The sequence below is a fragment of the Balaenoptera physalus genome (assembly GCF_965194825.1).
Source record: "Balaenoptera physalus genome assembly, chromosome: 7".
NCBI classification, from domain to species: domain Eukaryota; kingdom Metazoa; phylum Chordata; class Mammalia; order Artiodactyla; family Balaenopteridae; genus Balaenoptera; species Balaenoptera physalus.
Genome location: NC_138886.1, coordinates 37,506,702 through 37,520,125, shown reverse-complemented (window position 1 = coordinate 37,520,125; position 13,424 = coordinate 37,506,702). Strand labels below are relative to the sequence as shown.

The 13,424-nt window shown below is 38.0% G+C and overlaps 1 protein-coding gene across 3 annotated transcripts in view; it reads right to left on the bottom strand.

Annotated features, from left to right (window-relative positions):
- LOC309663854 (uncharacterized protein) overlaps window positions 1–13,424 on the bottom strand; it is a 66,668-nt gene that overhangs the window by 48,435 nt on the left and 4,809 nt on the right. For all 3 annotated transcript variants that reach the window (XM_082468471.1, XM_082468472.1, XM_082468470.1), the window contains exon 2: window positions 9,779–9,842. In XM_082468471.1, coding sequence (XP_082324597.1) covers window positions 9,779–9,808 — 30 coding nt within the window. In that variant the 5' untranslated portion in view covers window positions 9,809–9,842. The remainder of the gene's footprint in view (window positions 1–9,778; window positions 9,843–13,424) is intronic.

Here is a 13,424-nt window from a genome sequence, read left to right as displayed (position 1 = left end):
GTCAATATGCAAATAACAAAACAGCAATAACAACAAACTCTGGAGAGAATATGACTTCTAGAGTTGCCATGTTATATTATTTAAAATGTCCAATTTTCAATAAAAACTATAAAACATGCAAAGACACAAAAAAGTATGGCCCATACATATATGCAGGGGAAAAAACAAAAATCAATAAAAAGTGACCCTGGGAATTCCCTGGCGATCCAGTGGTTAGGACTCCGTGCTCTCAGTGCTGAGGGCCTGGGTTCGATCTCTGGTAAGGGAACTAAAAATCCCACAACCTGCATGGTGCAGCCAATAAATAAATAAATAAATAATAAAAATAAATTAAAATTGACCTTGAGGAAATCCAGATACTGGACTTACCAGACAAAGACTTTAAATCAGCCATTCAAAATATTTTCAAAGAAGTAAAGAAAACTATGTTTTAGAAAAAACTAATGGAAAGTATGAAAACAATGGCTCACCAAATAGAGATTATAAATAGGAGATAGGAATTACTTTTTAAATATAACCAAATAGGAACTCTGAAGTTGAAAAGTACGATAACTGAAATGAAACTTTCAATAGGAGCTCAAAGACAGATCTGAACGGGTGGAAGAAAAATCAGTGATTTTGAAGATAAGTCAACTGAGATTATCTAATGTGAGGAACAGAAAGAAAAAGTAATGAAGAAAAATTAACAGAGCCTAGAAGACCTGTGGGACAACATCAAGTGTACAACATACAAATAACGGGAGTCCCAGAAAGAGAGGACAGAAAGAAAGGGGCAGAAATAATAACCAGAAAAATAATGGCCAAAACTTTCCAAGTTGAATGAAAGACTAGTCTACATATCCAAGGAGCTTAACAAGTTCTAGGTATGATAAACACAAAGAGATCCACAGTTAGACACATCATAATCAAACTATCAGAAGACAAGACAGGGACAATCTTGAAAGAAGCAAGAGAAAAGTAACTCATCACGTACAAGAGATCCTCAATAAGATTAGCAGCTTATTTCTCATCAGAGGCTATGAAGGCCAGAAGGCATTGGATGGCATACTCAAAGGTCTGAAAGAAAAATTCTATAATCACTGAAACTATCCACAAATATGGAGGAAGAATTAGGACCAGATAAACAAAAACTGAAAACCCATTGCTAGCAATTCTGCTGTACAGAAAATACCAGTGGAGTCCTTCAGGCTGGAAAAAAAATAAAAAAGGAAATTAGACCAGTAACTCAAATCCACATGAAAAAAATAAATAGCACTGGCAAAGGTACCTACAGAGGAAAATATAAAAGATAGTATAAATGTATATTTGTTTGTAACTCTTTTCTTCTCCCATCTGATTTTAAAAATACCTTCATAAAGCAATAATGATAAATCTGTGTTGCTGGACATACAATGTATAAAGATGTAATTTGTATGCCCATAAGAGTACAAAGGAGGGGGAAGAAAATGGAGCTGTATAGGAGCAAAATTTTTATATACTATAGAAATTGAACTGGTATTAGTCCAAACTAAATTGTCATAAATTAAGATTTATTAAGATAAAATAAGATACAGATAAGATTTATCAGGCTAAATTAGTACGATAAATTGTGATAATTATAATCCCCAAGGCAACCACTAAGAAAATAACTCAAAACTATAGTAAAAGAAATGACAATGTAATTAAAATAGCATACCAGAAAACATCTATTTAACAAAAAAGAAGGCAGTAAAGGAGCAACTGAGAAACAAACAAAAATGACATAAGAAATATAAAAAACCAAAAGCAAAATGGTAGATATAACCCCTACCGTATACTACACTAAATATAAGTGGATTAAAACTTTCCAATTAAAAGACTGAGATTGGAAAATTGTATTTTAAAAAATATACGATCCAGGGCTTCCCTGGTGGCGCAGTGGTTGAGAATCTGCCTGCCAATGCAGGAGACACGGGTTCGAGCCCTGGTCTGGGAGGATCCCACGTGCCACAGAGCAACTCGGCCCATGAGCCACACCTGAGCCTGTGCGTCTGGAGCCTGTGCTCCGCAACAAGAGAGGTCGCGATAGTGAGAGGCCCGCGCACCGCGATGAAGAGTGGCCCCCGCTTGCCGCAACTGGAGAAAGCCCTCGTGCAGAAACTAAGACCCAACACAGCCAAAAATAAATAAATAAATAAATTAATTAATTAAAAATATATATATATACGATCCAGTTATATGCTATCTACAAGAGACACACTTTGGATTCAAAGACACAGATAATTAAGAATAAAAGGATGTAGGGACTTCCCTGGTGGTCCAGTGGGTGAGACTTCAGGCTTCCAATGCAGGGGGCCCGGGTTGGGGAACTAGATCCCGCATGCATGCCACAACTAAGAGTTCGCATGCCGCAATTAAGAGTCTGCATGCTGCAACTAAGAAGCCCCCATGCCGCAACTAAGAAGTCCTTATGCCACAACTAAGAAGTCTGCATGTCACAACTAAGAGTCTGCATGCCACAACTTCACAATAAGAAGTCCGAATGCTGCAACTAAAGATCCCGCGTGCCATAATGAAGATCCCACACGCCGCAACAAAGACCTGGCATAGCCAAAAATCAATCAATCAATCAATAAATAAAAATTATAAATAATTTTTTTAAAATATGGTCATCCTTTAAAAAAAAAGAGAGTAAAAGGATGGAAAAAGATATACCATGCAAACAATAACAAAACGAAAGCTTTAAAGTATCTGTACTAATATCAGACAAATCAAACTTTAAAAGAAAAACTGTTACAAGAGGCAAAAAAAAAAGAGATTATATTTTATAATTATAAAAGAGTCAATTCATTAAGAAGATATAACAATTATAAACATACATGCACCTAAAAACAGAACCCCAAATACATGAAGCAAAAACTGACACAATTTAAGGGAGAAATAAACAATTCAACAATAATAATGAGAGATTTCAATATGCCACTTTCAATAATGTATAGAACAACTAGGCCAAAGATTAACAAGGAAATAGAAGACTTGAACAACATTATAAATCAACTAGACCTAACAGACATCTATAGAGCACTCCATCCAATAATAGCAGAATATACATTCTTTTCAAGTACACATAAAACATTCTCCAAGTGAGACCATATATTAATCGTTAAAACAAATATCAATAAACTTAAAAGGACCAAAATCATACAAAGTATGTTCTATGATCACAATGGAATGAAAGAAATCAATAAGAGAAGGGAAATGGGGAAATTTGTGTATATGTAAAAATCAAACACACACATAAATAACCAATGGGAGATCCTAGATTATATATATATATATATATATATATATATATATATATATATATATATATATATTATTATACATATTATTAGGAGAGCCTAGGTTTTATATATATATATATATATATATATATATATATATATATATATATATATATATATGATCTCCTATTGGCTCTGTTTTTCTGGTGAACCCTGATTAATACACATAGAAATTACCAACTGACTTCAAAGGAAGTAGAAATCTCAACAGACAAATGACAAGCAAAGAGATTGAATCAGTAATCAAAAGCCTTCCAACAAAGAAAAATTCTAGAATGATGGCTTCACTAGTGAATTCTACCAAACATTTAAAGAATTAATACCAATCCTTCTCAAACTCTTTCCAAAAATTGAAGAGGCAACACTTTCTAACTCATTCTATGAAGTCAGCAGTACCCTGATACCAAAGCCAGATAATGAAAAATTAGAAAACAATCCATTTTACATTCTAAAATTAGAAAATAATAAATTCAAATAATAAAATTAGATTAGAAAAGAAAATTACAGCCCAACATTCCTCACAGATGCAAAAAATAGACGCAAAAATCTTTAACAAAGATTTATCTTTAACAAAATATTAGCAAATTGAACTCAATAGCATATTACAAGAATTATTTACCATAGCTAAGTGGGATTTATTCCAGGAATACAAGGGTGGTTCAACATAAGAAAATCAATCAATGTAATACATCATATTGATAGAACAAAGGGGAAAAAAACCACATGATCATCTCAGCTGACACAGAAAAAACATTTGACAAAATCCAAACTTTTCATGCCAAAAACTCAGAAATAAGGAGTAGAGGGAAAATTCCTCAACATGACAATGAGTATTTTTTTTAAAAATCCACAGCTAGCATCATATTCCATGATGAAAGACTGAAAGTATTCCCCCTAAGATCAGGAACAAGGCAAAGATGCTCACTTTCACTACTGCTGTTCAGCAGTGTATTGGAAGTTCTCCTTGATAAGAAAAAGAAATAGAAGTCATCCAAATTGGAAAGGAAAAGGTGAAACTATTTCTATTCACAGATGACATGATCTTATATATAGAAAATCCCAAAGAATCCACAAGAAAGCTAGTAGCACTAATAAATAAATTCAACAAAGTTGCAGGGTACAAGATTAACACACAAAAATCAGTTGTGTTTCTCTATGCACCACAAATAAACCATCCAAAAAGGAAATTATGAAGGCAATTCCATTTATAATAGCATAAAAAGTATCAAATACTTAGGAATTAATCTATCGGAGGAGGTTAAGGATTTATATCCTGAAAACTAAAAAACATGGCTGAAAGAAATTAAAGAACTATATAAATGGAAAGACATCTGTACCCATGGATAGGAAGACTTAACATTGTTAAGATGTCAATATTATCCAACATGATCTACAGATTCAACATAATCCGTATTAAAATTCCAACTACCTTTTTTGTAGAAATGGAAAAGCCATCATCAAAATCATATGGAATTGCAAGGAGTCTCAAATAGCCAAAACAATCTTGAAAAAGAAGAATAAAGTTGGAGAATTCATACTTCTTTACTTCAAAACTTACTAAAAAACTACATTAATTGAGACTTCCCTGGTGGCACAGTGGTTAAGAATCTGCCTGCCAATGCAGGGGACACAGTTTCAATCCCTGGTCCGGGAAGATCCCACACGTCGCGGAGCAACTAAGCCCATACGCCACAACTACTGAGCCTGCACTCTAGAGCCTGCGAGCCACAACTACTGAGCCCGTGTGCCACAACTACTGAAGCCCATGTGCCTAGAGCCCATGCTCCACAACAAGAGAAGGCACCGCAATGAGAAGCCCGCGCGCCGCAACAAAGACCCAACGCAGCCATAAATAAATAAATAAATAAATTTTTTTTAAAACTACATTAATTAAAACAGTATAGTACTAGCATAAGGATAGACATACAGACCAATGGAATCAAATAAGGAGCCCAGAAATAAACCCTCACATATATGGTCAATTGATTTTTGAAAAGGGTTCCAATACCATTCAATGGGGAAAGGACAATCTTTTCAACAAATGATGCTGAGAAAACTGAATATTTATATTACACCATATATAAAAATTAACTCAAAATGTATCAAAGGCCTAAACTTAAGAGCTAAAACTATAGAGCTCTGGGGAGAAAACATTGGGAAAAAACTTTATGACAATGCATTTTGGAACAGTTTCCTGGGTACGACACCAGAAGCACAGGCAACAAGAGAAAAAAATAGATAAATTAGACTTCATAAAGTTCAGCACTTCTATGAATCAAAGGACACTACTAAGAAAGTGAAAAGACAACCTACAGAATGGGAGAAAATATTTGCAAATTATATATCTTATAAGATATTAATATCCAGAATATATAAACAACTCAACAACAAAAAAGCAAACAATCCAAATCGAAGATAAAAGTACTTCACATTTCTCCAAAGAAGATATACAAATAGCCAATAAGTACATGAAAAGATGCTCAACTTCATTAGTCATGAGGGAAATGCAAATCAAAACCACAATGACATACCACTTCCACCAAGTAGGATAATAAAATTTAAAAAACAGAAAATAAGAAGTGTTCACAAGGATATGGAGAAATCGGAACACTTGTGCATTGCTGGTGGGAATGTAAAAATAGTGCAGCCACTAAGGAAAACAATTTGGTGGCTCCTTAAAAAGTTAAACATAGAACTATCATATGACCCAGCAATTCTACTCCTAGGTATACATCCAAAAAAATTGAAAGCAGGAATTTGAACATATATTTGTACACCAATGTTCATAGCAGCATTATTCACAATAGCCAAAAAGTGAAAACAACCCAAGTGTTCATCAACAGATGAATGAATAAACAAAATGTAGTACATATATACAATGGAATATAAGTCAGCCAAAACAAAGAAATGAAAATTTTTATATATGCTACAACATGGGTGAATCTTAAAAACATGTGAAATTAACTAGACACAGAAGGATAAATATTGTATGAATCCACTTATATGAGGTACCTAGAGTAGGCAAATTCATAGGGACAGAAAGTAGAATAGAGGTTACCAGAAGCTGGGGTTGTGGGAGGGGGAAGGAGAGGGAGTTATTATTTAATGGGTACAGAGTTTATGTTGGGGATGATGAAAAAGTTTTAGGAGTAGATAGTGGTGATGATTACACAATATTGTGAGTGTATCTAATGCCTGAATCTGAATTGTACACTTACGAATGAGAAATATTACGTGTATTTTATCACAATAAAAAACAATGAAGTCGGGGCTTCCCTGGTGGCGCAGTGGTTGAGAATCTGCCTGCCAATGCAGGGGACACGGGTTCGAGCCCTGGTCTGGGAGGATCCCACATGCCGCGGAGCAACTGGGCCCGTGAGCCACAATTACTGAGCCTGCGCGTCTGGAGCCTGTGCTTCGCAACAAGGGAGGCCGTGATGGTGAGAGGCCCGCGCACCGCGATGAAGAGTGGCCCCCGCTTGCCGCAACTACAGAAAGCCCTCGCACAGAAACGAAGACCCAACACAGCCATAAATAAATAAATAAATAAATAAAATTTAAAAAAACACAACACTGAGCTTTCCTACAATCTACACTTCCCTGTACGTGACACTCCACAACATTTAAAAAAAAAAAAAATGAAGTCTACATCTAAAACTAATACAATGTTATGTGTCAATTATATCTCAATAAAATTAATTAATGATTTAAAAGAAACAACAATGACATCAAAATGGATCAAAGACCTAAATATAAGAGCTAAAACCATAAAACTCTTAGAAGAAAACACAGAAGTAGATCTTCATGATCTTGGATTTGGCAATGGATTCTTAGATATGACACCAAATATGTGAGCAACAAAGGGAAAAATAGAAAAATTGGACTTCATCAAAATTAAAAACTTTGGGCGTCAAAGGACACTATCAAGAGAGTGAAAAGATAACTCATAGAATGGGATAAAGTATTTGCAAATCATACATTTATAAGGGCTTAGTATCCAGAATACATAAAATACTCTTATAACTCAACAACAAAAAGACAATCTACCCAATTTTAAGACAGGCAAAAAACATGAATAGAAATTTTGCCAGACTACAAGATATTTAAATGGCCAACAAACACATGAGAAGATGTCAATGCCATGGGTCATGAGGGAACTCTTGTACATTGTTGAGAAATGTAAAATGGTGCAGTCACTTGGAAAATAATTTTATGGTTCCTCAAAAAGTTAAACATAGAATTATCATATGACCCAACAATCTCACTCCAAGGTACATACCCAAGAGAAATGAAAACATATATTTCCACAAAAACTTACACACAGATGTTTATAATAGCATTATTCATAATAACCAAAAGATGGAAATAACTCAAATGTCCACCAACTGACAAATGGAAAAACAAAATGTGGTATATCGATACAATGGAATATTATTCAGCCATAAAAAAGGAATGAAGTACTAGTACATGCTACAAAAGGATAAACTTTCAAAATCTTATGCTATGGGAAAGAAGGTAGACACAAATTTTCAATTATATTATATATTCCATTTATATGAGATATCCAGAACAGGCACATCTATAGAGACAGAAAAGAGATTAGTGATTGCCAGGGGCTGGGAGAAGGAAGGAATGAGGAGTGTGTTAATGGGCATACCTCTTGTTGAAATGATGAAAGTATTTTGAAATTAGATAGTGGTGATGATTGCACAACCTTGAGAATATCCTAAAAACTATGACTCGTACACTTCATAGGGGTGAATTCTATGGTATGGGAATTATATCTCAATTTTTAGAAATAATATTTTTTTAAATGAATAAGAGAGATCCATGCATAAGAGGTTGATATCCTGAGAAAAGGTGGAGTTAGGTGAGGTGAAATAGTCCAGACACAAAGTCTAGCTAGAGAATAGGATCTGAGTGTGCTCTGAAGGAAAATGGGAAAAGGCAAGTGTTAGAGATGGAGGACAATCCAATAAGAAAGTGGGAATCAGTGGCAAAAAGGGCTGGTGGCCAAAAGGTGGTGAGAGTAATAAAAAAGACAGGTTATAAAGGGAGGCTCATGCGCATCTGGAGCCTGTGCTCCGCAACAAGAGAGGCCACGATAGTGAGAGGCCCGCGCACTGCAATGAAGAGTGGCCCCTGCTTGCAGCAACTAGAGAAAGCCCTCGCACAGAAACTAAGACCCAACACAGCCAAAAATAAATAAATTAATTAATTAAAATTTTTTTTAAAAAAAGAGAGGCTCAGTCTTGAGAGTTTGGGGGAGGTAGGGTCTAGCAGCAGAGATCCTGGAACAAAGATAAAAGTTAGAGATGGGGTCTGGGCTTCCCTGGTGGCGCAGTGGTTAAGAATCCGCCTGCCCATGCAGGGGACACAGGTTCGAGCCCTGGTCCAGGAAGATCCCACATGCCGCGGAGCAACTAAGCCCATGAGTCACAACTACTGAGCCTGTGCTCTAGAGCCTGCAAGCCACAACTACTGAGCCCGCGTGCCACAACTACTTAAGTCCGCATGCCTAGAGCCCGTGCTCCGCAACTAGAAGCCACAACGAAGAGTAGCCCCCACTCGCCGCAACTAGAGAAAGCCCGCGCACAGCAACGAAGATCCAACACAGCCAAAAATAAAAATAAATTTATTTTCAAAAAAAGAAAGTTAGAGGTGTGGTCAAAGAAGGTTAAGTGAATAAAAAGGCAAGGAGGGCACCCAGTGGCAAAACTCCACAGATGGAGGAGATAAAACTATCAGTGGATGAGAAAAATAGGTCAGTGAAAATATGGGGGCAAATGGCAGAGTGACCTGTAATGGCAGGAAGAAGGCCAGTGATGTGAATGAAAAGAGTGATGTAGGCCTGGGGCCCACTGGGATGTTGGGGTACAATTAAAGGAAGGGAGACAATGAACTAAGATGAGTACAGCATGGGAAGATGGGTCTCTGTAGGTTCTCAGGCTGACAGAGGGATAAATAGGACAGTGTGAGAGAGGTCACTCAGAGGGGCTCTTAATTCCTTTTCTAGAGGGTCTGGTGAGAGTGGGGAGGACAGAGAGTGGGTGGCTCAGGCAGAGAACCTATGGGACACAGCCAAAGGGACACAGAGGAAGCAGCAGCTTCCCCAACCTCCCCAGACATCAGAAGATCAGCTTCTACAGTCACTCTATCATGATCCTCTCAGCAGGGATCTTGCTACAAATTGTCCTCATCAAGAAGCTTGCCCAGATGGCTGCAAAAGACAGGATGTACAAGCTGCAGCTGGGAGCAGAATGAGGCTAGGAGGGCCCAGCAAGCCTGGCAGGAGTCACGTTCCCTACGTCACTGACTTCAAGATGCTTCTTTTATTCCTCAATGAGGGATTTCTTTCACATTCCCTTCCCTATAGGATTACCCTCTCATGTCAACCTCAGCTGCACAGGGGCCCTGCAGTCACAGAGGCCATGCTAGGAAGAAGGGGAAGGAAAGAAGAAGAGCTTCATCAATACCTGCTTTTCCAAAGAGTAAGCAGGTCCCATGTCACGTGCGCTCCTTTCTGGCAAACTCTCCAAGCTGGGAAAGCAGGAGACTTGGTCACATGTGGTGAAGGTAGGAGCAAAGGATCTTATAGGAGGCTGAGCAAAACTGTCCTCTGGGGGAGGCTCTTGGGAGACTAGACTCCAAAAGCCCCAAGCATTAGTACACAAGGTCAAACAGTCAGTGACAACAATAGACAGGCTCAAGGATGGAATAACATTTTATACTTTATCCCATCTGATCCTCATAACCACGCTGTGAGGGATGAAGGTCAAGTGTATCTCAAGGAGGAATCTGAGCCTTAGGAAAATTAATCAATTTGTCCCAAAACAGGACCCAAAAGGTCTGCCTCCAGATATCTTTTCCACTGTGTCTCACACTGCCACCTAGTGGGCAAGACCCACAGGCCCGCCCCACCATTTTTCCATTCCCAGGGATGGACCTAGCAGGGAACTGGAGAAGTGTTCTTGGTTCTGACTCCTTCCTATGACTCTCCCTGCTGAGAGCTTTGTTTTCTAAGAGTGATGAGCTCTAGTAGCTGACGTCCTTAGAGACTATGGATATGGACCTGGGTCTCACAGAAAGGAGAGATTAAGGTTAACCCTTCAGAGCTCCAGATTGAATAGGCAGAACCTTACCCACAAAATGCTCCCTCTTTGCTCCTCTTCTTCCCTGCATTGATGCTGCAAAACAAAAAAGGAATGAGGTGCTTGGACTCAATTCTTATTCTCCTCTCTCTAGGCAAGCTGCAGACATTCATTATATATGATTTTCTACATTGAATTAATGAAATTCTGGGTTCTTACCCAGAAATCATTTTTATTTTTTTTTTATTTTTTATTTATTTTTTTAATGCTATTCTTGTCTGCTTACATTCTTTTTATTTATGTATGTATGTATGTATGTATGTATGGCTGTGTTGGGTCTTCGTTTCTGTGCGAGGGCTTTCTCTAGTTGTGGCAAGCGGGGGCCACTCTTCATCGCGGTGCGCGGGCCTCTCACTATCGTGGCCTCTCGTTGCCAAGCACAGGCTCCAGACACGCAGGCTCAGTAATTGTGGCTCACAGGCCGAGTTGCTCCGCGGCATGTGGGATCTTCCCAGACCAGGGCTCGAACCCGCGTCCCCTGCATTGGCAGGCAGATTCTCAACCACCGCACCACCAGGGAAGCCCCCAGAAATCATTTTTAAAATGGTTAAAGTATTTTCTATTTTTTCTCCTTTGAAAATCTCAAACAAATGTTTTCTGTACGTGATCCTCAACTGATTTTTAGTCAGTATTCCTTAATGAAAAGGGTAAATAATCTCAGACCAACAAGTGCATGAATGTTCCATTCGATAGGATTTTGTCCCCTGGGTATGGAGCTTAGACTCTAGCATCTCAGCATTGTGCTCCAGATCAGCTCAATCACGAAGGAAACACGTGATCCAGAGATACCTGAGAAGGTACCATGACTGAAGAATGTGTGTTGAAAGACTGTTCTCCTGTAAGTACTCTGAACTGTCTTCATAATTTAATCCTGTGTTGTTACATATGGTAGCCAATAGCCACACGTGGCTAAAGCACTTTAAAATAGGGCTAGTCTGAATTGAGATGTGCTGTAAGTGTAAAATATACATTGGATTTCGAACACAGTACCAAAAAGGATGAAAGATGTCTCAGTAATTATTTTTTCATATTGCTTACATGTTGAAATGACTGTCGAAAGGAAACTCCTTACCAAATTTGCTCTTAATATCTCTTAATATTTGCTCAAATGTCTCTTAACATTGTCCATTTTACTATCTGGAAATTTTTTACACAACCACCAGCTTTTTCATTTTTCTCTGCTGTAGAGCATTCTTTTGGTGTTCATCACCCAGAAACAAACTTTTTCACAACAGACTTTTGCAGCATTGGTGATTACCCTCATTGAACATTGGGTCTCACTCTGTAGTCAACTGTGAGGACTCATTTAAGTGAATTTCCTCCACACGACATAAAGGAAATCATCTGTCAAAGGCAATTGCAGTGCACATTATTACACACAATATTATGTGCACAATAATGACACAGTAACTATAACATGCCAAAAAATACATAAAGAAACAACTGTGTATGTTGTTAAAAACTTGAGATTTCTATAAAAATACTTTAAAATATTTATGAGAAAATGGATCTTGTCCTGTAACACATTTAAAATCAAGTGTTTGATAGAAAACAAACTTACGGTTACCAAAGGGGAAAGGGGGTGGGGGAGGGATAACGTAGGGGTTTGGGATTAACGGATACAAACTACTATATATAAAATAGATAAACAAGGACCTACTGTATAGCACAAGGAACTATATTTAATATCTTGTAATAAACCATAATGGAAAAGAATACAAAAAAGAATATATATATAACTGAATCACTTTGCTGTACAGCAGAAATTAATGCATTGTAAATCAACTATACCTCAATTTAAAAAATCAATATATACTGTCTAAAATTAATAAATCAAGAAATATTGGTAAAAGTTTATTACTTAAAAATAAGGATGTGGGGCTTCCCTGGTGGCTCAGTGGTTAAGAATCCACCTGCCAATGCAGGGGACACAGGTTCGAGCCCTGGTCTGGGAAGATCCCACATGCTGCAGAGCAACTAAGCCCATGCGCCACAGCTACTGACCCTGCACTCTAGAGCCCGCGAGCCACAACTACTGAGTCCACGAGCCACAACTACTGAGCCCATGTGCCACAGCTACTGAAGCCCGTGCGCCTAGAGCCCATGCTCCGCAACAAGAGAAGCCACCGCAATGAGAAGCCAGCGCACCACAACGAAGAGTAGCCCCCGCTCGCCACAACTAGGGGAAGCCTGCGCACAGCAACAAAGACCCAACACAGCCAAAAATAAATAAATAAATAAACTTATTTTTAAAAATAAAAAATAAGGATGTGAACAATGCAAAAAATAGCCAAAAGAACTTAAAGTGGTTACCTCTGGTAAGCAGAGCTTGCAGTAGAAGAAGGTGGGAGAAAAGAGCCTGCCTTTTTTTTTTGCCTTGCCCACGCTGAACGGATTGCGGGATCTCAGCTCCCCCACCAGGGATCAAACCCAGGTCCCAGCAGTTAAAGTGCCGAGTCTTAACCACTGGATGGCCAGGGAATTCCCAAGCCTGCTTTTTGTTACTATCTGACTTTCAAAGCAATGTGCATATATTACTCTGATTTTAAAAAAACAACAACAAAAAACACTAATTTTAAATATAACCAAAAGAAAAGCAAACAAGTATTTGACAGAGATTCCATGGTAAAAATCTGCAAGTAAGCTTGAAATAGAATCCAATTTTTAAAATGAAGTCTATAAGATTTCCATTTCTGGCAATTTAACTAGGCTAGATGTTATGAAATGCCCTTGCACTGCAAAAATCCAAATGCTGGCTTAACTAGAACAAATACACTTTTATAAGGGGAGAAAGGAAGGAAGGAAGGAAGGTAGGAAGGAGGGAAGGAAGGGAGGAGAGAGAGAGAGAAAGAAAGAGAGAGAGGGAGAGAGAGAGAGAAAGAAAGGGAAAGAAAGAGAGAAAGAGAAGGCAAGAAAGAGAGAAAGAAAGAAGAAAGGAGACAGGGAGGGAGAAAGGAAGAGAGGAAGAGAG